Source organism: Patella vulgata, chromosome 6 (genome assembly GCF_932274485.2).
Source record: "Patella vulgata chromosome 6, xgPatVulg1.2, whole genome shotgun sequence".
Taxonomy (NCBI): Eukaryota; Metazoa; Mollusca; class Gastropoda; family Patellidae; genus Patella; species Patella vulgata.
This window is the reverse complement of record NC_065884.2, coordinates 39,776,608-39,803,113: the sequence shown is the minus strand read 5'-3', so window position 1 is coordinate 39,803,113 and position 26,506 is coordinate 39,776,608. Positions and strand designations below refer to the sequence as shown.

The 26,506-nt window shown below is 35.0% G+C and overlaps 1 protein-coding gene across 7 annotated transcripts in view; it reads right to left on the bottom strand.

Annotated features, from left to right (window-relative positions):
* Positions 1-26,506, bottom strand: part of LOC126825387 (ubiquitin carboxyl-terminal hydrolase 44) — a 163,163-nt gene that overhangs the window by 118,071 nt on the left and 18,586 nt on the right. For 6 of the 7 annotated variants that reach the window (XM_050555016.1, XM_050555019.1, XM_050555017.2 and 3 more), the window contains exon 4: positions 1,878-1,918. The exons of the other annotated variant lie outside the window; for it this stretch is intronic. In XM_050555016.1, the coding sequence (XP_050410973.1) occupies positions 1,878-1,918 (41 nt within the window). The remainder of the gene's footprint in view (positions 1-1,877; positions 1,919-26,506) is intronic. 7 annotated transcript variants of the gene reach the window in all.

Here is a 26,506-nt window from a genome sequence, read left to right as displayed (position 1 = left end):
CCATAATTCAGGAAGTTACAGTCCGATATGCACGAATATCGAAAGGAACTGAGATCTTTGGGTTATAAACTTACAAGTTAAGTTTCAACAAAATCTGATAAAAATTGTGACCTCTATAGGGTCCACAAGCTAAAAACGTGATTATTCGTACAAACAGGGGCCATAATCCATGAAGTTTCGATCTGATACATGCCAATATCGAAAGCAGCCAAGATCTTTTGGGGATAAACCTATATTTCAAGTTTCTTCAAAATCGGACAAGAATTGTGACCTGTAGAGAGTCCACAAACAAATTGTGGACGGACGGACGGACGGACAGGGGCGACGACAATATACGTCCACATGAAAATGTGGGCGTATAAAAATGGCTCGGAAGTCGTGATTTCTGCTGGAGAACTCGGGTAGCTAAAACTATATCGAGTTCACGACATATGATGTAACAAGATGGCAGCCAAAGTTACAAAGTTAAATGTTTTGAACGGTAATTATACTATTTTTGTAGTTAAATGCTTGTTGTGGATGTGCATATTGATCCGAATACATGATTACGTGATTTATAGGATTTTACATATTGGGATACATTTTCTGAACATCGACAATAAACACATTAAACAGAAAACTAGAAAAACATGCGGCTTTCTATTTTGTTTTAACTTGTTATTGTCTGGCAGTTCATGCAGGTTTAAGGACGGTGCGGTCTATATCAACAAAAAGGTTCCAGTAACGTGACCATCTGCTCAAAATTTGCAGTTTTAGGACAGAGAGAGAAAGGGGTTTAACGTCCACTCGACACAAACTAGGTCATTTCGGGACTAACATATGGTTCAATTTTATTTCAAGAATTCGCTTGCGCGTAGGGGTTTTCAGCAGGGGGAGGAAATCAGGGGACTTGGAGAAACCCATGAGGTTGGACAGACGACCCTACTCCTTGTCACGTATTTTTTAGGACAATAGGCCCTTTCTAATTATTCACGGCTCAATTTACGATAAAATGTTCTCAGAATCAGATTGATTATTTAACATTTAATTAAGAAAACAAAAACAATATAGGTCATCAGCGGTATATTTAATATTTTCCTACGTTGAATTCAATTAAAATTAAAAGAGACCCATCAAAAGATTTACCAAGGGTTACACTGGCTTGTTTTTATTGTTTGCATTGGATGCCAAACGCTGATAAATTTTCAATTCATTATATCTTTGTAAATACTGAACAGAGCCGAACCTTCTTTGGGTTGATATTCGTTTAAGCTATTTTATTTTCACAAATTGTGTTTAGCGGTATTAAAAATCCTTGAGAAGGGAGAATGACAGCCATGTTGATTTTCCCACTTGTGCACCCGAACACTACAAGTATGGTATTTACTATTTCCTTGTGGGAAACACCATATTTTCAAGCAGTAACGAATACAGCATATAAAACGGTATTTTATTAAAATTACATTGGCAGTTTATCACTCATAAAAAGGCATAGCCAACTTCCCCGTCTCGTGGGGCATGCATATCAGACCATGTATTATAATGCCCATGATATTATAATGTTGTTACTGTCCCTTGTTGACAGCTATTTCGCGCCAAAATCAACCATTGTAGTAAGCAATGCCTAATATGGTAGGCGAAGAATTCCATGTGACATTAAGATCGTACCACTGTAAATGGGAATTTCTGTATAGAGTCTCAAAAGACTTACTTTCCATACGGTTTTAATAGGCAGCAATTCAGCAGTGTGTTTAGCAGACAGTAAAAGTCAAACATTATATGTAATTGTATAAATATGATGAAACGACTACCGATTTTTCAAAATGTGAATCGGTTTGAGCTAGAAACCGATTAATCGTGACAACCCTAATTTTTATAGCAAATAGAAGAATAAATACCAATAAACATATCTGTTGTTCACTTCTATAGCTAATGGATGCTGAAAGTAATATGAAACAGTATGTTATTACATGATCGAACATAATGAATAATTTCAAATAATAATAACTAGAACTGCGAAGCAGTAATGACGGGTTTCACCGGTGTCCCGTTATCCTTGAACACATGTCACTTCCGGTACCGATGAAACCATTAAACAGGTTTGCATATAAGCATTGCAAACATCAAATAAAATGTACGCAGAATCAACCAAATCCAGCAATATGAATTCATTGTATACATTTGTTACATGTAAGTGATCCTGACAAAATTACATTACTTCCGGTGATAATGAAAATGTTAAATTAGTTTTATGAAATCAGAAATGGCATAAGGCATCACATGGTGAAAATTTTATGTAAATCGAATAATAATTTCCACTTTCATAGACCAAAAACCTTGAACAATGACTTATAGAAAATCAACTATTTCTCTGCAACCCTACAAGTTAGAAACCATTTTTTGGTAACTGTATCCAATCTATTTGTTGATTGGAATGAAATATCATAATTTTAAAAACATTACAAATCAGACTCATTTGAATAAAATATCGGTTTTAAAGGCTAAAAATACAGTTTTTGCCAAAATGACGTTACTTCTGGTGATAAAGAAAATCTTAAATTACTTGAATGAAATCGTAAATGGCATTAGGTATCACAGGGTGAAAATTTTATGAAAATCGAATAATAATTGACATTTTTATGAACCAAAAACCTTGAAAAGTTGCCTGTTGAAAATCGTCTATTTCTCCGCAACTGAACAAGGTAGAAACCATTTTGTGATATCTATATGATCGTATGGGTTCATTCTATTAGTTGATTTGAATCCAATATTAAAATTTTAAACAAATAACAAATACGACTCATTTGAATAAATTATTTGTTTCGAAGGCTATAAATACAGTTTTTGCCCAAATTACGTCATTTCCGGTGACATTGAAAATGTTAAATTGGTTTGACCTTGTTAAAATTGATATCAGCATCAAATGGTGTCACTTTTATGAAAATCCAATAATAATTGACTCTTTTACAGGCAAACTAGCGTAAATAGTGACTCATGCAAAATTGCCCATTTCTCGGCAACTGCTCATATTACAAACTAATTTTCACATACATTCTCTTGGAAAAAAAAAAAAAATAATAATAATAATAAAAATAATAATAAGAATAATTTTAACAAAAAGAATAGTGTTTCACACAAGCTACGCAGTGTGAAACCCTAATAAAATAATCTTTGATAGAAAAATTGGGCTTTCATATAGAAATTCTGTTGAGAACATATTATATATTTATTATATGACAGTATATTAGATTCAAAGTTCTAACATGCTATCGTCTAATTTCTAACTTATATTTGGTGTAATTTCTAAATTAAAGATACATTATGGGAGATTTTAATAGAGAGTTGGCAATTCTTGCTATAACAGTTCAAAAATAGATGATGAAAGAAGAATATATTGAAAATTTCAGTCAAATTACTTTATTCTGAACAAAGTTATCACAATTGTAATTTTTGACTAGAAATAGGAGTCAACTCCCTTTTCACCGTCTCCGAGAATGACCGATCGTTTGATTGACAGGCGTTAACTCCACCTACATAATCTCGATTATCAAGTAACGTTTTCAATGGCTGTGGTACCGTTAGCCTATACGGTTTGGGACGGGGTTGCAATTCAATTCGTATCACATTTATTTTTACTACAAATTAAAAATAAGACTTTTAATATATAGACAAGAAGCGAAAGTTTGAAAGGAATGGACCAAATCAATGAGGCATAAATATAGCCGACTTCTTGTTAGCCTGCGTGTACTCTTGTACTGTAACTGGTAGGCCTACGCAACTCACGAAGCAAATAGGAAACAGTGATCTGATGGGGCTGCAATTCAACTGGGGTAATGTTAGCTGCAGTGTTTATCAATTTCCATAATTTTTCTGTAAACGCAAGTGACAAAAGAGCGTATAATACCGACATCCAAACTCTCATTTTAACCACAACTAAACATAATATCAAGGCCGTATATCGAACTTTCAATCAAATTGACTGACATGCGGCCTCGCTCAACACAGGGTTCCCGTGGCTTCGTCAAACATTTTTTCAAGGATATTCAAGGATAAATATATACGTCAAATTCAAGGATTTTCAAGGACATTGTTTAGCCTAAAGTTACAATTTTTCATCTTAAAAATAACCAAAACATTACCAACTATCGTTATAATCTCATATTTAAAAGGAATTGAAGACATAAACTGTTTTTTTATTATTACAGATCGACTTTCGGCACAATAAGGTCATTTTCGAGGCATTTCTTTTTCTTTTTACAGTCAGTAAGTTCATCTCCAATATATTTTCGTTTTGAATCTACTGTTGACTTAGCATCCTCTTTCTTTTGGTCATCCAGGTATTATCTGTATTTTATTCGAGCTGCACTAGCATATTGAAGGCACTGGGGCGTAATTTGTCCACTCCGCCAATTAAATGTACATGATGCACAATATGCCTTCGATTTATTATAGATTTTCCCCGCATATTTTCCGCTAAAATTTTTGCATTAAAAGAAAACCTGCGTTCTACTCCAGCTTGTTCGTGAGATAAGATCAGCAACATCTTGACAAGTTAGACACATAGTTAATCAAATCATCATATTCAGACTTTATCAAATCACTTGTCGCCTCATCTAATTTTTTGGCTGTTATTAATATTTCAAGGATGTGTTTAAATTGTGTCTTTGCTATATCCGGAAGATTCGCTATCCGTTTAGGATGCAGACACCCTCTAGATTTCTGGCCATGGCATATGTAATAGGTGTTTTTGTCATTAAATGTTTAAAACTATATGTATTAACATATTCTTGCACTGGATTCTACAGTCCAAAACGTCCCTTTCGGATACAACTTTCCCACTAATTAGTTTCCGTAGTTCTCCCTCAGCCTTAATCCCGAGATCGATGTCTTTATACATGATATGATTATCTACTTGTTCAACATCAATTTTAAGTAAATTACTGATATTTGTAGCGGTTTTTAGTAGGACGATTTTACAAAAGGCTTCATCAACTGTTTAATCATTGATTCTATGTGAGTGCACAAAAGTGTTACTAAGGGTCGTTCACTCTGAAATATTTGCAAGAACGGGGTCATTAGGCTTATTACTTACAGTAAGTTACAGTCAGGAAAAAGGCTAATTTAACAAACATAAGTTTATCATTATTAATACCATTGCGCACAACTTCAAATGTTTTACTTTTATATGATTGTGTGGATTTATCTTTTATATATTTTACAACACTTGGCCAAATTTCAATTGCCCAGGTTACCACAGGCTTGTTTTCAAGCCACCGATGACCAAAGAATTTAAGTGGAAAGACTGTTGAATCAGTTAAAGTTGTATAGCCGGACCTTCATGCGGGCGTATCTTTAAATATCCAGTACAGTGATTTGAGAAAATCGCCAACACCCAATCCTGACTTTTCAACAAAATTTTTAAAAGCATTGTGCACTGTATGCAACCCACAGCTACCTATGTTAATCAGAGAGTCTCCGAAATTCGAATTAAGTAATCTAAAAAGTTTCTAATTAACAGTTGGACCATCCATAGAAAGTTGTAAAACTAAAACATTACTTTTGTTAAGCCCGATATCGTCGACACATTTTATTACCAGCGGCTGCCAGGCAGGATATGCCCACATTTTCGAGAGATGAATAGAGAACAAGCTAACAAGAAAGTGATTTTTCCTACTATCAAGGGCCATAATTCAGGAAATTTAAATTCAATATGCGCGAATATTGAAAGGAACTGAGATCTTTGTGTTATAAACTTACATTTCAAGTTTCAACAAAATCGGATAAAAATTGTGACGTCTATAGGGTCCACAACCTTGATATACCGTATTTTTATGCTATTTGAGAACGAATGGCGGCCATTTTGTCTGTCAATTTTGGGCAGATTTTAATGAAATTCAAACTCAGCCGTCCTTAGGGTGTAACGGTGATATAATAATATGGTTTTTTGAATCAGATAAAAATTATGACCTCTATAGGGTCCACAAGCTAAAAACGCGATTTTTCGTACAATCAGGGGCCATAATTCAGGAAGTTACGTACCAAGATCTTTGGGTTATAAACTTACATTTCGAGTTTCAACAAAATCGGATAAAAATTGTGACCTCTATAGGGTCCACAATCTTGATATACCATATTTTTACACTATTTGAGAATGAAGGGCGGCCATTTTGTCTGTCAGTTTTGGGTCGATTTTCACGAAATTCGAACTCAGCCGTCCTTAGGGTGTAACAGTGATATAATAATACGTTTTTTTAAATCGGATAAAAATTATGACCTCTATAGGGTCCAAAAGCTAAAAGCGCGATATTTCGTACAATCAGGGGCCATAATTTAGGAAGTTACGGTACGATATTTCGCGAATATCGAAAGGAACCGAGATCTTTGGGTTATAAACTTACCTTTCAAGTTTCAACAAAATCGGACAAAAATTGTGACTCTATAGGGTCCACAACCTTGATATACCAAGGTGATATAATAATACGTTTTTTTAAATCGGATAAAAATTATGACTTCTATAGGGTCCATAAGCTAAAAACACGATTTTTCGTACAATCAGGGGCCATACTTCAGGAAGTTATGGTCTGATATGCGCGAATATCGAAAGGAACCGAAATCTTTGGGTTATAAACTTATATTTCAAGTTTCAACAAAATCGGATAAAAATTGTGATCTCTATAGGGTCCACAACCTTGATATACCATATTCTTACGCTATTTGAGAACGAACGGCGGCCATTTTGTCTGTCAATTTTGGGCTGATTTTCACGAAATTCGAACTCAGTCGTCCTTAGGGTGTAACGGTGATATAATAATACGGGTTTTTAAATCGGATAAAAATTATGACTTCTATAGGGTCCACACGCTAAAAATGGCATTTTTCATACAATCAGGGGCCATAATTCAGGAAGTTATGGTCCGATATGCGCAAATATCGAAAGGAACCGAGATCTTTGGGTTATAAACATACATTTAAAGTTTCAACAAAATTGGATAAAAATTGTGACCCCTATAGGGTCCATAAGCTAAAAACGTGATTTTTCGTACAAACAGGGGCCAAAACCCATGAATTTTCGATCCGATACATGCCAATATCGAAAGCAGCCGATATCTTTTGGAGATAAACCTATATTTCAAGTTTCGTCAAAATCGGATAAGAATTGTGACCTCTAGAGTGTCCACAAACAAATTGTTGACGGACAGACGTCCGGGGGGCGACGGCATAATACGTCCACATGAAAATGTGGGCGTATAAAAACGGGAAGAAGATCTTCAGCTTTGCCATGTCCAATAAATTCGGAAGTTTAATAATGAGAAACCACAACATTTGATCCATTATCCCACAAGCGAACATGAACATCAACCTGCTTTTTCTGTAAACTTTCATTATGTGATTCATCAAACATAATGACGTAATTTTCGACACCGCGTATCAATGTTTTTAATTTGTCTTGTATGTAGGGACCAATACCAAAGCAAACGAGATAGGTAATTTTATTTTCGCCACATGTAAATTTCTGGGCAATTAGGCTGTCTGGAAATGCACATTGAAAAAATTTGTCTATATCCGTGCAACTGTTATAACTATAATGTGACGTAATACATTTTACTGCCCATAAAATTTCAGCAGTTAAAACGGCATTGCCAGTGACAGATATTTGTGTCTGGCCACTTGTACCCGCTTGGCCGGCATCGGGAGGCCGTGTTAAGACAGTATCTATTTGTGGTTGCGCTGTCGCAGGGGGAGAGGTTTTCCTTTCTGTAGCACTAGCAGCAGCTGTCGACTTGCAGCCTGATGCCGATGTGAAGCTAATAGTCATATTTGATGACATAGCTTTCGTTAATTTGATGTGTTTTTCACTCTTTTCGTGTGAACGTACAGCGGATATACCCATTTTCTTGATACTGAAACTCTTCTTGCATATGCAACATTTCACTTGATGAATGTTTGTTTCATCACGACTTAGCCAGTTATAGCTATCAAGCCACGAAGTTTGAAATTTGCAAGACATGTTTTATTTTCAATGTCATGCAGGCTTGCCTTAATTATTATGCATGGTTTAATATAATTACTAATAACGATTTTGATTAGTCAGTGTAGTGGCTTCTAGTATGTTAATTGGACAATGGGGTCACGTGAGAGTATTTGGTTGCCTAACGGTAAATGTCATTGGCTTATCTTGTTATTACGTGACAAAACACAGCTGTTTATTTAGATCAGTTGATTGACAGGTATACGTCAGAGTTATTGTTTAGTATAACTAGCATAACTTCTAATCTAAACGGGATTTTTATATCAACTTACTATTATTCCCAATTTGAAACAAAATTAAGGATCTCAACTGAAATTCAAGGATATTTTCCTATTTCCGCGAAATTCAAGGATATTCAAGACCTTGAAAATGAAATTTTAAATTTAAGGATATTCAAGGATTTTCAAGGACCGCGGGAACCCTGTCAACAGCGGCCTCGCTTCGTACACTCTATCATTTAGCCTCGATCCGGGAGTATGACGTCAACGTAACGGTTAATCTCCGCTTACGACGTCATTTAAAAATTTAATCAATCAATGAAATCCTGTTTAAATCCAAGCCGAATCCAAGCCATCCGTGGGTCTACAGAGTTGATTTTGTGCTTGTTGTGTAAATAAAGATCTAATTTATAATTTCTATGACATCTGAAGCCTAAATAAAGTCTTGCAATAATCAGATTTAGCTCTTGCATAATGTATGTTTAAGATAATGTATAATATAATCTAACTTCTTTATTTGTTTAGTGTAAATTTTAATTCTGTTTAATCATATTTCTATTATTAAGATGAAAATGTCTACTTCATTGTCGCTTTACATGTAAGCATGAACATTGAACAAATTTAGTATTTTAATACTTCTACCGAGCAACCATCATTATTTACGTCATTCGGTTTCGCCACCGTGTGCTCAATTTGGCGATTGTGCACCTGATCGGGACCATTATGTTGATACAAACGACTCGCTCTTCGTCAGGTTGAATGGTTTGGCAGAGTGTTAAAATTGAAAACATCGAACGTGATATGGTTTGCAAATACTATTTCAAATATAAGCCAAACAGCATTTGTTCATTTTTTTTGTACAGTTGAGCGAATTAATATTTATATACTGTTGGTCTATATTCTATTACTGCTCTAAAAAAAATATCTCTTTATACCCACGCCAGAAGAAATCTATTTCTATGGGTTATATAACAATGTCAGCTAGTATACACATGACACTGGCAAAACTAAGCTTTATAATATTTCTGATATTATTAGTTCCGTATTGTAGGCAGAGGCAGTGTCTATTCATAATAAAGGCAGACCATGGCACCGCTCTCCAAGCTAAATTTCCCGCATGGCACACTGTATGGCATAAGTCCATTTTTATTAACCCAGTTGGTGTAGAAAAGTATAGGACAATAAACACCATTTCATTTTGGTTTAATTTCGTCTATTAAATTCTATACCGCTTTTATGCAACTTGAATAATAATTTCTTCAAAAAAAGTAGCCCGGATATTAAAATGCAAATACCTATCACTGGAGATATTGTATTTGTATCGTTTAGGACAGGGTTTTTGGCGCTGGAAAGTATGCATCTAGTTTATTTTCAAAACATCTTTTGATAATTGATAAAGATAGGTTGCCAGGAAACAAAACATACGCCCACAGCAGCTAAATCGTCCGAGCGGTCGTCAAGGGTTGCCGCATATTTATTCCTTTGTAGGTAATTGGGAGCCTTTACAAGACAGTTCCATACAGATCAGATTATAAATTTTGTCGTTTGAGGGTTTACAAGGTTCTACAAACTGAAACAAGGGTCTCAACTCTGGAAGTAATCTACAGAAATTGTTGAAATTTGACAGGCTTTTTCGTTTTACTAATTTAAATAATGCATATAAATTTCATACATATCACATGATCACTTTTGTCATTCAAACGTTCACAATCGCCATAACTCTAGAAATTATTGACGGAAATTGCTGAAATTCAATAGACCTGTTTCACAAATTTAAATGATGCATATAAATTTCATACATATTGGATGATAACTATCATCAATCGAGCATTAACAAGGTTTAACAAAGTGAAACAAGGGCAATAACTCTAGAATTGCTGAAATGCAAGAGGCTTCTTCGTTTCAGTAATTTAAATAATGCATATAAATTTCAGAAAGATCGGATGACAACATTTGGCGTTAGAGCGTTCACAAGGCTTAATAAAGTGAAACAAGGGCCATAACTCTAGAAGTAATAAACGTAAATTGCTGAAATTCAACAGGCTTCTTCGTTTCACTAATTTAAATAATGCATGTAAATTTCAGAAAGATCGGATGATAACTTTTGGAGTTAGAGCGTTCACAAGGTTCAATAAAGTGAAACAAGGGCCATAACTCTAGACGTAATAAACAGAAATTGTTGAAATTCAATAGGCTTCTTCGTTTCACTAACTTAAATATTGCATATAAATTTCACAAATATCGTATGTTAACTTTTGGCATTAGAGCGTTCACAAGGTTCAACAAAGTGAAACAAGGGCCATAACTCTAGACGTAATAAACGGAAATTATTGAAATTAAATAGGCTTCTTCATCTCACTAATGTAAACTACATATATCAATTTTAAAACAAATGGTTGATAACTTTTGGCGTTAGAGCGTTCACAAGAAATTGTGGACGACGGACCGACAGACGGACCGACAGACGGACGGACGGGGGCGACGGCAATATACGTCCACATTTCAATGTGGGCATATAAAAATCGTTTAAGAGCCACTTTCTGTAAGATTCAGGCAAGGCCCTTAAGTGACCACCTTCAAATTCTCTAATTTTTCAACATAATGTACCATTTAGTACTACAATCACAATTCTAAAAAAAAAATCGTTAATTTTTGTCGGTTGTCGAGATATGGGAGCTTGAAAATTGAGAACTTTAACTGAAAAATTACAACAAAGTACATGGTTACCCATAGGTTTTTTGGGTGGTTCTTTTTAGCTGCTATGAGTAGAGATGAAAAATAGTGAAAAACCTGTGGGATACCTTTGGCTTACCAAAGTGTCATGGCTCAAAAGTGCTTTTTTCAATGGTCATTTTCTCCCAAAACCTTGGTTATCCCATAATTTTCTTTTGTGATATTGGAAGACTACCTACATAATGTCTCTAAAATGCAAAAACATTCAAGGAACAGTAAAGGCTTTTGGATATATTTCAATTCAAAAATAATTTTTGTGTCTATTTTAACATTCTTTGTAGTCCCATAATGGCTGATGCCCCGCGTTTACAAAAAAAACAAAACACTAAAATTAAACCTAAAACATAAAAATATTATTTTTTAAGGACAAACCTATGGGATATTGACCTACTCCTTTAAAAAACTAATCTTTTGTAACATGTTTTTACAAAAAAAACTTTACTTTGACCTTGAACTTGACCCCATGGCCCACGTGACCTTGAGACGACCTTTTATTAAAAATTTAGCCTTACACAATATCAAAAATTGAAGGCAAAATTTGAATTATTTGTCTGTAAAATCAAGGACATTTCAATAGGAAATGAAATGAAGTGAATTGGGTTTAACGTCCTACTGTTTTGCTCCTAAACTGGGCTAGTGAAGATGAGCATACACCATACAGTGTGCTATGAGGGACATTTTGCTCAGGCAGCGACGCTACGGCCTACTCTTATATCAAACTCAAACTGCCAAGGGATCTTTTACGTTCACACCAATGTGTGCACAGGACATTAGTTTTTTGTCCCATCCAAACGACTAGACAGCTGTCCTTGTCAGGCCTTCCGTCCTGCATCACTGACAAGGGGAGACAATGCCGGAAAAATCTGGATGAACTTTGTCGGCCAATGCAGGGATCGAACACCCAACCTCCAGGCTAGCGAGCCAGTGCCTTACCCACCGTGATCCCCTCATTTCAATAGGAGAAACTTACTTGAATATTGACCTACTTAGTTAATAATTAATATTTTATTATACCATGTTTTTTTTAACTTTAAAAATAGCAGTGGACGCTTATAAGGCTAGTCTCCAGATCCACTCAGTTAATTTCATATTTATACTTTTGCTATTTATTTCTTGCAATGTCTGTGGGTTTCTGTTTGTGTGGGGGGACTTTGACTTTGACATGCTTGTTATTTTGATGTCAATTTGGAAAATTGTCAGCACCAAGTAGTCATATTATGTTTGTATGGCATGATGATACATTACCTATGGAAGAAGAACGTTGCCAATATTATTTCAATGTAACCGCTGCAAAATACTTATTTTTGTTTTACAGATTGCAATGTCACAGTGTTAAAATTCAATAATACAAAATACAGTATAATTGTTATTTTGCACATTACACTTCTCCCTTCTGCATTTTGCATTATTGACAAATCTCATTTGAATACAGAAAAAAGTCTGGACTAAGACGGAAATTAATAATTTAAGGTCAAGGTCAGTAGATGAAGGCCAAGATCAGACTGGCATACAATAAGTCACCATACAATAATCTGACTTGCCATGTAATAAGGGCAGCTGTCTAGTCATTCGGATGGGATAAAAAACGGAGGTCCTGTGTACACTTTGGTGTGCACATAAAAGTTCCGTTGGAATTCAATATAAGAGTAGGCTATAGCTCTGGTGTCCAGGCAAAATTTATCTCATAACACACTGTATGGTGTATGGCCGTCTTCATTAGCCCATTGGAGCAGAGCAGTAAGACTTGTCAGACCCTCCATCCTGCATCACTGACAAGGGGAAAAATAAATGCTCAAAGTCAAAGCCGGGTGGTACAAAACTCTTATTAAATGACGGGGTAAAATACTTGCGGGGTAAATATATTGTATTCCTTTTCACTAAAAAGCATGTATGTAAATAATTTTCTGGCGCATTTATATTTACATACATGTACCCTGAAAAACGGATTATTAAAGTTGAAGTGAAGGGGTTGGGTTGGTGGTATGAAGTAAAAATACAGGGCTTATTGAAGGCGCAGATTAGCTATACTGGGAGCATGATTTCATTGAAGTCATGGTCATTCAACAAATGCTAGCTTGACTTGCCCTTATTGCTTGACAAGTCGACTTATATTGTACGGTGACTTACATATCCCTGAAGCAATGACCCGAGAAATCCCTCTTTGCCCATTGCTGGATTGGCTTCTGATACTTGAGTTTGTCTGTTCTTCCTGTTCAATCAAATCTATCCCAAGTACAGCCCGTCGTTTAATCTTAAAACTTTGGACAGTGATTTAAGGTATTAAAAATGGTGAAAATATTGTTCGTCTCCAAACAGTATTGTTTACATTGTATCCATGGTTATAGCCTCGTTTTTCAGGCAATTAGTTTTTCTGCAGTATTCTGTGATGCACTGGTTAATTGAGCATAATAAAATCTTGATATTGTAATGCAGTTAGCTATTGGTTGTTAATCAGACTATTGACAAGTCAAGTGGGATTAGCTCTAATCAAACAAAACACTGCGAGGAGTATGGGTGACTTATTGTATGCCTGCTTGATCTCGGCCCCCATTTATGTACCTTGACCTTGTAGATTGATCGCGTAAATTATTAATTTCCGTCCTAGTCCAGACTTTTTTCCGTGTGTGAATGAGATTCATTAAAATAAAAAGGCATTTGTCTATAATGCAAAATGCAGAATAGAGAAGTGTAATGTGCAAAATAACTATTATACCATATTTTGTATTATTGAAAAGTGTATTCTGAATTTCAACACTGTGACATTGGTATTGTGGAGCAATAGAAATTGCAAATTGTAAAACTAAAATAGGTATTTTGAACTGCTGACATTTGCATTTTGCACTGGTAACATTGAAATAATATTGGCAACGTTATTCTTCCATAGCTAATGGATCATCATGCCATACAATCATAATATGACTACTAATTGGCGCGGACTAATTTTCCAAATTGACAAATATTAAAACAACAAGCATGTCAAAGTCACGCCATTTTACCTTATAGTAAATGTAGGAGGACCATGCCCCACACCAACAGAAATCAACTAGACAAACCCACAGACATTGCACAAGTATAAATATGAAATCAAGTAATTAAGTGGATCCGGAGACTAGCCTTATAAGCATCCAGTGCTATTTTTAAAGTAGGTCAATATTCAAGTAAGTTTCTCCTATTGAAATGTCCTTGATTTTACAGACAAATAAATAAAATTATACCTTCAATTTTTGATATCATGTAGGGCTAAATTTTTAATAAAAGGTCATCTCAAGGTCACGTGGGCCACAAGGTCAAGGTCAGAGTAAAGTTTTTTTTGGTAAAAACATGTTACAAAAGATTAGTTTTTTAAAGGAGTAGGTCAATATCCCATAGGTTTCTCCTTAAAAAATAATATTTTTATGTTTTAGGTTTAATTTTAGTGTTTTGGGTTTTTTTATAAACGCGGGGCATCAGCCATTATGGGTCTACAAAGAATGATTTTTTTTTTTTAGAATTGTGATTGTAGTACTAAATGGTACAATATGTTGAAAAATTAGAGTATTTGAAGGTTGTCACTAAAGAAAGTCTTGATTTTTGCCTGAATCTTACAGAAAGTGGCTCTTAAGAATTACAATAATGGTTTAGTTAGTACTATGGCTTAGTTTAATAGTAACAGGTTTAGTTTCTCCAAGAGGCGTTTATAAATGGACGACCATTATAAATTTTCCGAGATATGTTGAAAAATCAACACACGGGTTACTTATCTACGGCGTTTACTTATTTGACGAGCCGTTTACTTTCCCCGAGATACGTTGAAAAATCAACAAACGGTTAATTTATCTATGACGTTGAACTATTAGATGAACCTTTTAATTTTCCGCGAGCCATGTATCCAATCGATACATTCTGATTACGATTATTTACATATGAAGTACGAATAAAAAAGGTGAATATAAACAAATGCACACCCATAGATGATCACCTTATCGTGGTCGTAGTATTATTTATTATCCATTATCCTATAAAATTAGTATTCCACCATTGACAAATACATCCGAAATCGGTAAATTATGTCCCAGGTAATTATACAATTGGAAATCGGTAAAACACATCCCAGGTAATGTATCTTTTTGAAATCACAAATGAATAAACTAGTCTTGCATCTGTACACGTCGTCATATGTCAAGCTCACAATGGCAGTGCGATAATCTTGCGAGACTGTACATAAGTCACTATCAATCTCTATAGACAAGCTGTCGCCCATTTTCAGATTTTGGGGTAATACGTAGAGTCCATGATGTACTTTGGCGAGTGATTAAGCTGTCAATATGTATTTATAAAATACCTTTTTATAAAGAAGATAAATAATGTTAGACATCATAAACTAACAAACAATACAAGTATACTTAGCTTTATTTCAAAAACATAAGTGAACTAATGTAAAATCATAACGGCAATTATAAAGTTAGGTTGCCAGGCAACAAAACATACGCCGACAGCAGCTAAATCGTCCGAGCAGTCGACAAGGGTTGTCACATATTTATTCTTTTGTAGGTAATTAGGGGAATTTAATAGACAATTTCATACAGATGACATTATAATTTTCGTCGTTTGAGGGTTCACAAGGTTCTAAAAACTAAAAACTAACTCTGGAAGTAATCTACAGAAATTGTTCAAATTCGACAGGCTTTTTTGTTTTACTAATTCAAATAATGCATATAAATTTCATACAGATTGGATGATAATTGTTGTCGTTCGAACGTTCACAAAGTTCAACAAAGTAAATCAAGGGCCATAACTCTAGATGTAATTAATGGAAATTTGCTGAAACTCAATAGGCTTGTTCGTTTTACTAATTTAAATGATACATATAAATTTCATACAGATCGAATAATAACTTTTCTCGTTAGAGCATTTACAAGGTACAACAAAGTGAAACCAGGGCCATAACTCACGGCGTTAAATTAACGGAAATTGCTGAAATTCAATAGGCTTCTTCGTTTTACTAATTTAAATGATGCATATCAATTTCAAACAGATCGGACGATAACTGTTGTCATTAGAGCGTTCACAAGATTCAAAGTGAAACAAGGGCCATAACTCTAGATGTAATTAACTGAAATTCAATAGGCTTCTTTGTTTTACTAATTTAAATGATGCATATAAATGTCATACAGAGATCGGTTGATAACTTTTGTCGTTAGAGCGTTCACTTAGTTCTAATTTTAATTGAGGTAGAATGTTTAGACTTGATGTAGATGTTCATTAGGTGAATGTCTTGACTGAGTTCAATGATTAACATTTCGAGCTGAAGCTAAGCAGAGCATCAATTTCATTGGTTGATGCTTTGCGACAAGATAATCTTGATTCTGTTTGATAGAGAGTGATGACACTTAGTGTATAGTTTGATTGCTCGATACTTTTGAAAAAAATAAATGTGCTATTAATTAATATGTGTCATCTATTTATTTTGGGATTTTGGCGGGGGAAATCAGCCTCACTGTTGGCTTGTTTTATAATACCATATATACAAGTACATATATTGGGACAGTGTAAATGTTGATTTAATGCAATATCATTTGATTCAGGTATAACAAATCGTTCTGCATTTTATTGCCCCCCATCAAGTGATTACGTAACATCATTGAAGCCTATTTCCTGCTTGAAGCCAATCCGATAATCCTATCTGAAAATGGGTGACAGCTTGTCTATAGAGATTGACAGTGTAACAGTCTCGCAAGATTATCGCACTGCCATTGTGAGGTTGACTTCTTGCCATGTGTACAGATGGAAGACTATGTTAATTGATTTGTGATTTAAAAAAGATACATTACCTGGAATGTGATTTACCGATTTCCAATTGTATAATTACCTGGGACGTGATTTACCGATTTCCAATTGTATAATTACCTGGGAGTAATTTACCGATTTTCATAGGCGTACGAGCCAGCTGCCCCCCTAACTTTTGGGCAAGCTGAATTTTCGGGCAGACGGGTAAAGTGAAAAAAAATTTTTTATTTCATCTACTTGGCAAAATAAAGTGCCCAAAATCTAATAAAACACTAATTTTACGGGCTGGAATAGCAGGAAAAAGTGTTTGCGGCTGTCAAATATTCCAAAATTTTCTTGGGGGGGGGGGGCCATACAAGGTCAGTTCCGCTTCTTCACCTCTCGAAGAAAACCGGCGCCGCTGTCTGTAAACCAGAAATTATTTCAGGCATTTTTAGTTTTGCTTCCCTTACTGTTATCGAGCCCTAATATAACACTAATTTTACTTTTCTTTTAATTGAATACCACGAATTTGTACTGAGTTGACTATGGATTAAAACATATTGTCTGGAGCCAATCTACTTTGTGCGACATTTTTCGGGCATCTATTATTATTTGTGAATGCAGCTGCAACAGTCTGATTGGATGGTTGGGATTCAGAGTGGGATTTCGGTTACAAAACCATTGGATACTTTTGGAGTTTACACAGGCAGTAAACGCATTTGCGGTGGTTAAATTTTCAAAATTTTCTCCGGAAGGGTATAACCCTGAACCCAGCGACGATTGATTGGTTGTTTGGAATTCCGGTCAGCCAGGTAGGCTATATTGGACCAAATTGAAGTTGCTGTATTCACAGGCTGGAATAGCAGGAAAAACGCGTTTGCGGCAGTTAAAATTTCAAAATTTTCTCCCAACGGCCCCGTCTTCGGGGACTGTAAACGATTGATTGGAATTAGAGTCAGCCACGTTAATATTAGACCACTTTGAAGTTACTTTGTTCACGGGCTGAAATAGCAGGAAAATGTGTTTGCAGCCGTCAAATATTCCCAAAAAATTTTTTGAGGGGGGTGAGGGTGGGGGGCAAGGTAAGCTCCGCTCTCTTCGCCTGTCAAGGAAAACTGGTGCTCTCTGTAAACCCGAAATTTTTTCGGGCATTTCGGGTTCTGCCCTCCCTAACTGTCATCGGGTCCGTACGCCTATGCCGATTTTGGATGTATTTGTCAATGGTTGAATACTAATTTTATAGGATAATGGATAATAAATAATACTACAACCACGGTAAGGTGATCATCTATGGGTGTGCATTTTTTTATATTCAACTTTTTTATTCGTACTTATATGTAAATAATTGTAATCAAAATGAACCAATCGGATAAACGGCTCGCAGGAAATTAAAAGGTTCATCTAATAGTTCAACACCGTAGATAAATTAACTGTGTGTTGATTTTCCAACGTATCTCAGGGAAAGTAAACGGCTCGTCTAATAAGTAAACGGCGTAGATAAGTGAACGGGTCATCCATTTATAGGAGAAACTAAACCTGTTACCATTAAAGTAAGCCATAGTACTAACTAAACCATTTTTGTAATTCTTAAACGATTTTTATCAATTATCGAACAACGTTTTGAAAGTAAACTATATCCATATTTTCCAGCGCCAAAAACCCCATTCTAAATGATACCCTATCACCAGTGTATGCAGGTTGTGATATTATAAATAGTCATGCCGCCTGCTGGTTTATCCTATCCATGTTTGCTTTCCTATCGGTTCTTGCATAAGATTTACTGTTTGTTACATTTAATTTGCAATGAGACGTCTTCAACATGATGAGCGTCTATGTGCTATTAGCATGCTTCAAATGGGTTCTACACAGCTAGCAGTACTGTAGCCAACATGCTTAATCGAGGACAAACGGCCAATCAGCTTTCTGTAAACTTGTACCAAGTTACAGGAATTCGAGTTACACCCCAAACGATTAGAAATTGGCTACATGCAGCCCATTTGCATGTGCGACAACTGCGTGTTGTGCCTCCATTCACTCGTCAGCACATGGCAAACAGGGGTCAATGGTATTGGCAGCATAGAAATTGGGGTAATCGTCGATGGGCGCGTGTAATGTTCTAAGATGAGTCAAGATTTACTCTGGATTTCACCGATAAGCGTGCTCGCGTTTGCAGGCGTGTAAATGAGCACCATGCTAACGTTAACATCAGACAGCATGCATGCCAGATTTGGGCGTGGGTCTGTTATGGTGTGGGGAGGAATCACCATGAATGGCAGAACGGACTTGAATATTGTTCAAAGGCTCAACGTGCAGGTCGACGTTTCATCTTTCATTCAAGTAGGTGGAAAAGGTGATTTTGAGATTATGATTATACATTTGATTTTATTAGTTTTTCAAGTAGATCTCATCATTCTTCTCACAAAACTTTTTACAGATTCAAAATCGGATGAAAATTTTTTTTTTTATGGAGGCTCAAAGTTGTGATATTTGACTTTTCGCAGAAGAAAGGTTTTTCAACACCTTGAAAAAGTCACTTTTGGTGTTTTTTGCGATGCCATATTTCATTTCGTATCGAAACTATCAAAAATGTAGATGTAAATTCATGAAATACAACTTTAAGGCTAATTATGTTTCGATTTTCACATTTGTGTAACAATTACTCCGATTTCCCCAGCAACTCCAAAATACATAGGTTTTCTCAAAAATTCCATTTTGTCAAAGTGATTTTGGTCAATTTTTTCATTAAAAATGGTCTTGTCCATGTTATATCTGAAATATTGAACCTGGTTGTTATGCATTTTAAAGTCAGTAGATATCAAGTAAGATAAACAGAAAAAAAAAATAGTAAAAATATCTAAATGCCTTCTCTCAAAAGCTGAATATATGTTCATTTTTGAACAATTTTCCGCGGCACACAATTGCCTATTTTTGGGGCGTTTTTGGGGTCAATAGTAAAATAAGAAGGAATGGAGATACACAAGTGAAATTATGGGAATATGTCAAAAAGTTTGTGAATTTTTAAAATTACATATTTTTAAGCCGCCATATATTATCAATTTTGGTTGTCATAGCAACCAAAATGGAAAAAATGCAATTTTTGACCATTTTCAACGCTGTTTACCATGACCCAAAAAGTGATCACCACATTTAAAAATAAGCATTTTAAAATATTTGAAACCCATATAATGTCAAATGATATGGATTGTATAAGTTTGAGCAAAATATTAAGGAGTTTGAGTGGTTACCATAGCAACCACTATATTTTTTTTAAAAAATCATTATTTTTCAAAAATTATGACATCAATATTGATAATTGTATTATCTAAAATCAGAAGCTATTGGGCAAGATTTTAAAAAATAAATAAAATCAAAATCTTTATAAATATGTCTTCTCTCAAGAGCTGGAAAGAGGTTCCCTTTTGAAAAAATTCCGCAGTAGCAAATTGCCCATTTATTTCGCTGGTATTAAGACATACTGTAAATGAAATATGAAGAAATTGAAATCTTGAAGTGAATTTTGTTTACAAGTCCAGAATTTTGTGAATATTAAAAATTACATATCTTTACTTTTGTATATTTAACATATATTTTGTTGTCAGCAACCAAAACGAAAAACAAACCCCAAAAATGCAATTTTATATCAATTTGTTTTTTACTGGCTAACAAATAAAATTTGGTGTTAAATACATGTATTTTCCCAAAATTACAATGAAGTATGAAAACCGATATATTATGATAAAATATTGAATAAATTGCCTTTGTAACTGTACGGCCATTTTATTGACTTACCACGGCAATATATATATATATAAATCTCAAACGAAATGTTGTAAATCGTCAACGGAAATTCCAGAATTTGAGCCATTATTTAAATTATTTTTTGTTGGTGTTAATTCTTTTGCCATTCCAACTTTATTTGGGTATTACAATGGTCAGAAATCATGTTACTTTTATCCGTAAGTCCGTTCCTTCAGACGAATACAAGTCGCAACCGGAAATGATTCTCCCATACCGTGTTGATATTTTCCGATTTTAATTTCATTCGTGTGCACATTAAATACTTCAAATGAGGCATGAACAACAGAGAATTAAGTAATTCAGAACATTGAAATACTTGTCTATGTTTGGAAATTTTTTAACGGTTGAAAAATATTTGGTGTTAAACGTAAAGGCGTGTGTAATTGGAGCTGAAACGAGAGGAAATTTCCCTTCGATAAAAGCGCGCGAATATGAGTCACGTGATGTAAACATTGTGGATTCTTGTCGAGATCAGGCATCAAAATAATGGAATTATCTATCATTATGTCTTTTCAGGCAAGTCATTTATTCATATAACATAATGCTTATTTCATAAATGAACAATGAGTTGCATTTAGACGTAATTTACCGTGAATATGGGTCTTAGGAACTTGAAATTATTTTTTTCTTCGCGCGATGAAATGACGTCATCACATGCCAAACCACGTTATTAATTATTTTCCAAAACATTTTCCGATGTATACCATTTTCAAATGCCCGGCGAGGTCACTTAACATGCTCTGATTTTGTTGATTTTAATAGCATCGAAACGGCAATAAAACAAACTTTCGATCGGTCGGGGGTGCTATATTGGCAAATTTCCTCAAAAAAAGATTATGTGAATTGAAGTGTTCAACTTAAAAAAAAAAAGCATGGTATTTTGAAATGACAACAAAGCACCCCGACCGATCGAAAGATCGTTCAATTATCTTTCTAATGATATTAACATGAAAAAGAAATATTAATAATGAGTGACCTCGCCGAGCATTTGAAGTGGGGTACCCTCATTTAAAAACGTGACAACATTTTTCTGCGTAACGTCAAAACACGGCAAATTGACGTTTTTCAACTTATGCTTATGAAATAAATAAAACGAACACGTATATAAAAAGTATATCAAACGAAAGAACATAATATCTGCTTCCAAAATATTTTTAAATTATTACAAAAGATTAAGTAGCCACTGTTTGACGTTAAGTTAAAAAAGGGTTACAAATCCGGAAAAAACGACTTTCTTCCAACGCGGGCAATGGAGCTGTGACACCTAATTCAAGATGATAATGCCCGTGCCCACCGCGCTCGTGTCGTGAATGACTACCTCCAGCATCACCATATTGTCCATATGTCTTGGCCAGCTATATTTAGTCCCGACCTTTCCCCTATAGAGCATGTCTGGGACATGATCGGGAGACGTGTTAGTCGACGTCAACATCAACCAACAACACTGTAAGAATTGGCCGTGGCACTGCAAGAGGAGTGGGTCAGATTGCCCCAAATCGTGATTGGATGGTTGATTACGAGCATGCCACGATGAATTGGTGGAGCAATTACTCATTATTAAGACAAAAATCAAAAACGTCAATTTTCACTTTTGACAGTGTATCTCTTTGCGAGTGAAATGGGGCCGACAGATAAGCCGCCCATATGAACCGTTTATGTTCATGTGTAGGCAATTGGCCTGTTATTAACATACACTGGTTACCTCTAATAAAAACAGCAGTGCATTTGACCGCAGTTTTGTATTGTTTCTGAATATCCCCTACTTTTTTTGAAGAGAATATATTGTTGGAAGTTAATCAGGTCAGTATAATGAAAGCATTAGAGAGAGAAACTTCATCACTATCTACGCGTACAGATTATCCCGGTCTCCTTTAAAAGCCATTTCATCCCCACAATATGGGGTTTCTAAATTTATATCTTTGAACTATTCCAAGAAAAATTGAACCATTTCAAGAAAAAGTTTATCATTATAAAGTGATATTTTTGTTAAAGCAGTGTAGAATACAGATCAACAGTAAATAAATAGTAATATTGGTTTAGCTGTAAAAAAAATCAAATAAAATTCTGCAAATCCTTCACTTGTCTTCAAAAAAAATGAACAAGCCAACAGTGAGGCTGATGTCCCCCGCCGAAATCCCAAAATAAATATTAATTAATCGCACATTTCTTTTTTCAAAAGTATTAAGCAATCAAACTGATTATCAACTATACACTAAGTTTCATCACTTTCTATTAGATAGAATCAAAGTTATCTTGTCCAAAAGCATCGACCAATGAAATTGCTTAGCTCAGCTTAGCTTTAGCTCAAAATGTTAATCATTGAACTAAGTCAAGACATTCACCTAATGAACATTTATATCAAGTTTAAAGATGGGTTCCCGCGTACAAACTGGGTGATTTAATGGTATATATGGACCAAAAACATATTCAAACTAATTAATTTGTCATAATTATGCTTCAAATCCTTTTCAAACATTGTAATTGCGAAGGAATGCCCTGATATTAAAATTCGATCAAACCAGGTCATGTTTACGTCACGTCTTGGGAGTCAGAGGAGAAATCATTGCATACATAAGACGATGTTGTCTTTAATCGCTTACTATTTATTACAAATATCGAATCCTAATTAAATTCTCGGATTATCCACTCCCCGCGTCTTTTTCTGTCATTTTAATCTCAGAAAGCATTGTACGTCTAACTCTTCATAAAGTTTATCAACTTGTACATCAAGCGCTCAATGTTCGCTTGTGACCTTTGACATCGTGCGTGCAGAAGGTCATAATCGTCGGGCTGTTGATTAGGGGAACCCTTACATTTTTGTCCTGTATACGCTCCATGAGTGTTTTTCGGGGAATCCAGTATTTTTCTAGTAAGATTGGATATCTCTACTTTCCATATATACCAAAATTGCCATACTTTTATTGGAAATAACCACCCGATAAATACTTTTCTGGGAACCCATCTTTAAACACTCTACCTGAATTAAAAGCAGAGTTGTTACGTTCCAAAGTCTTGACAAATCAAATTGCTTATCGCTCCTTAGCCTAAGCAGAAAATTCTCATCATCAAACTTGGTCAAGGTAACGATATACATGTATACTGGGAGTTTCATCACTCTTGCTTAATTATAACCAAAGTTATTGTGCCCCAAAGCATTAACCAATCAGATCGCTTAGCTCTGCTTATAGTAAGCTGACAATGTTTATCATCGAACTCCTTCAAGACATTCGTTAGGTGATAAACCAAGTTTGAACATTCTACCTCAATTAGAAAGAGAGCTATTGTGTTCCAAAGTCTCGACCAATCAAATTGCTTATCCTGAACAGAAAATGCTCATTATCGAACTTAGTCAAGGTAATGATGTGATAAAACTACATGTATACACCAAGTGTCCTCACTCTCACATTAGAACTAAAGTTATCGTGTCCCAAAGCCAAATAGACACCTATGCCAATTGCCAAGTGTGAACATTTTTCTATCTCAATTAGAATGAGAGTTATTGTGTTCTAAAGTCTCGATCAATCAAATTGCTTATCATTCTGCTTACCCTGAGCAGAAAATGCTCATTATCGAACTTAGTCAAGGTATTGATGTAATAAAACTATACACCAAATTTCATCACTCTCACTTAATTAGAACTAAAGACGAAAGTTATCATGTCCCAAAGCACCAACCAATCAAATTGCTTATCTCTGTTTACCCTAGGCAGAAAATGTTCATCTTCGAACTCCATCAAGACATTGAACTAATAAACACCTACACCAAGTTTGGGGATTCTAGCTCAATTAGAAGTCCTGAGAGTTATTGTGTCCCAAAAAGTGTGACGGACAGACAGACGGACGAACAGACAGACAGATGAACCCATTTTAATAGTCCCCTGCTTTCTTAGAAAGGCGGAGGACAAAAACTCAAACAGTTAGTTATTCATGGTTAGATAATATTGGAAGTGATAAAAATGTGACAAGTTCAAAATGTACGTACGTTACCGTGGAATTGCCCTATACTAAATCCAGATATTTATGTCTATTTCTCAATAGCAATTACATAACCTTGTTTTAATACATGTAGATATTTTCAAATTCAAGCAATGATGTTACAGTCAGTCATAAATAAACTTACCCGGCCATATGTTATTATTAGAAACTAGACGTCTTATCAGTGTGATGTTAGCAAGGACAATGATTACCATCTATTTAAACATATATTATGCAAGAGCTAAATCTGATTATTGCAAGTCTTTATTTAGGCTTCAGATGTCATAGAAATTATAAATTAGCTCTTTATTTACACAACAAGAACAAAATCAACTCTGTAGACCCCAGATGGCTTGGATTCGGCTTGGATTTAAACAGGATTTCATTGATTGATTAAATTCTAAAATGGCGTCGTAAGCAGAGATTAACAGTTACGTTGACGTCATACTCGGGGAAATTTTAGATCGAGGCTAAATGATAGAGTGTATGAAGCGAGGCCGCTGTTGAGCAAGACCGCATGTCAGTCAATTTGATTGAAAGTTTGATATATACGGCCTTGATATTATATTTAGTTGTGGTTAAAATGAGAGTTTGGATGTCAGTATTATACGCTCTTTTGTCACTTGCGTTTCCAGAAAAATTATGGAAATTGATAAACATCGCAGCTAACATCACCCCAGTTGAATTGTAGCCCCATTGGATCACTGTTTCCTATTTGTCTGCTTCGGGAGTTTAATACGTAGGCCTACCAGTTAAAGTACAATAGTACACACAGGCTAACAAGAAGTCGGCTATAATTATTCCTCATTGATTTGGTCTATTTCTTTCAAACTTTCGCTTCTTAATTATATATTAAAAGTTTTATTTTTAATTTGTAGTAAAAATAAATGTGATACGAATTGAATTGCAACCCCGTCTCAAACAGAATATGCTAACGGTACCACAGCCATTGAAAACGTTACTCGAGATTATGTAGGTAGGGTTAACACCTGTCAATCAAACGATCGGCCATTCTTATAGGAGGAAGAGAGATAGTTGACTCCTATTTCTAGTCAAAAATTACAATGGCGATAATTTTGTTCAGCAGAATAAAGTAATTTGACTGAAATTTTCAATATATTCTTCTTTCATCATCTATTTTTGAACTATTATAGCAAGAATGGCCAGCTCTCTATCAAAAATCTCCCATAATGCATCTTTAAGAACTTTTGTTCATTGATTTAGCTAACTATATACCACATACTTTTTTGTTCTAGTTACAGGGCAAATATAAGCATAACAAGCCAACAGTGAGGCTGATGTTCCTTTGCCGAAATACCAAAATAAAAAGATGACACATATTAATTAATCGCACATTTATTTTTTTCAAAAGTATCAAGCAATTAAACATTACACTAAGTTTCATCACTCTCTATCAGATAGAATCAAGATTATCTTGTCCCAAACCATCGACAAATGAAATCGATTAGCTCTGCTTAGCGTCAACTCGAAATATTAATCATTGAACTCAGTCAAGACATTCACCTAATGAACATCTACATCAAGTTTAAACATTCACCTAATGAACATCTACCGGTACATCAAATTTAAACATTTACCTAATAGACACCTACGCCAAGTTTGAAAATTCTACCTCAATTAGAAGGAGAGTTATTGTGTTCCAAACTGTTGACCAATCAAATTGCTCATCACTCTGATTACCCTCAGCAAAAAATGTTCATTATCAAACTTAGTCAAGGTATTCATGTAACAAAGCTATACACCAAGTGTCCTCACTCTCACTTAATTAGAACTAAAGTTATCGTGTCCCAAAGCATCAACCAATCAAATTGCTTATCTCTGCTTACCCTAAGCAGGAAATGCTCATCTTCGACCTCCATCAAGGCATTGTCTTAATAAACACCTACACCACGTTTGAACATTCTGGCTCAATAAGAAGAAGAGTAATTGTGTTCCAAAGTCTCAGCCAATCAAATTGCTTATCGCTCTGCTTACCCTGAGCAGAAAATGCTCAACATCGAACTTAG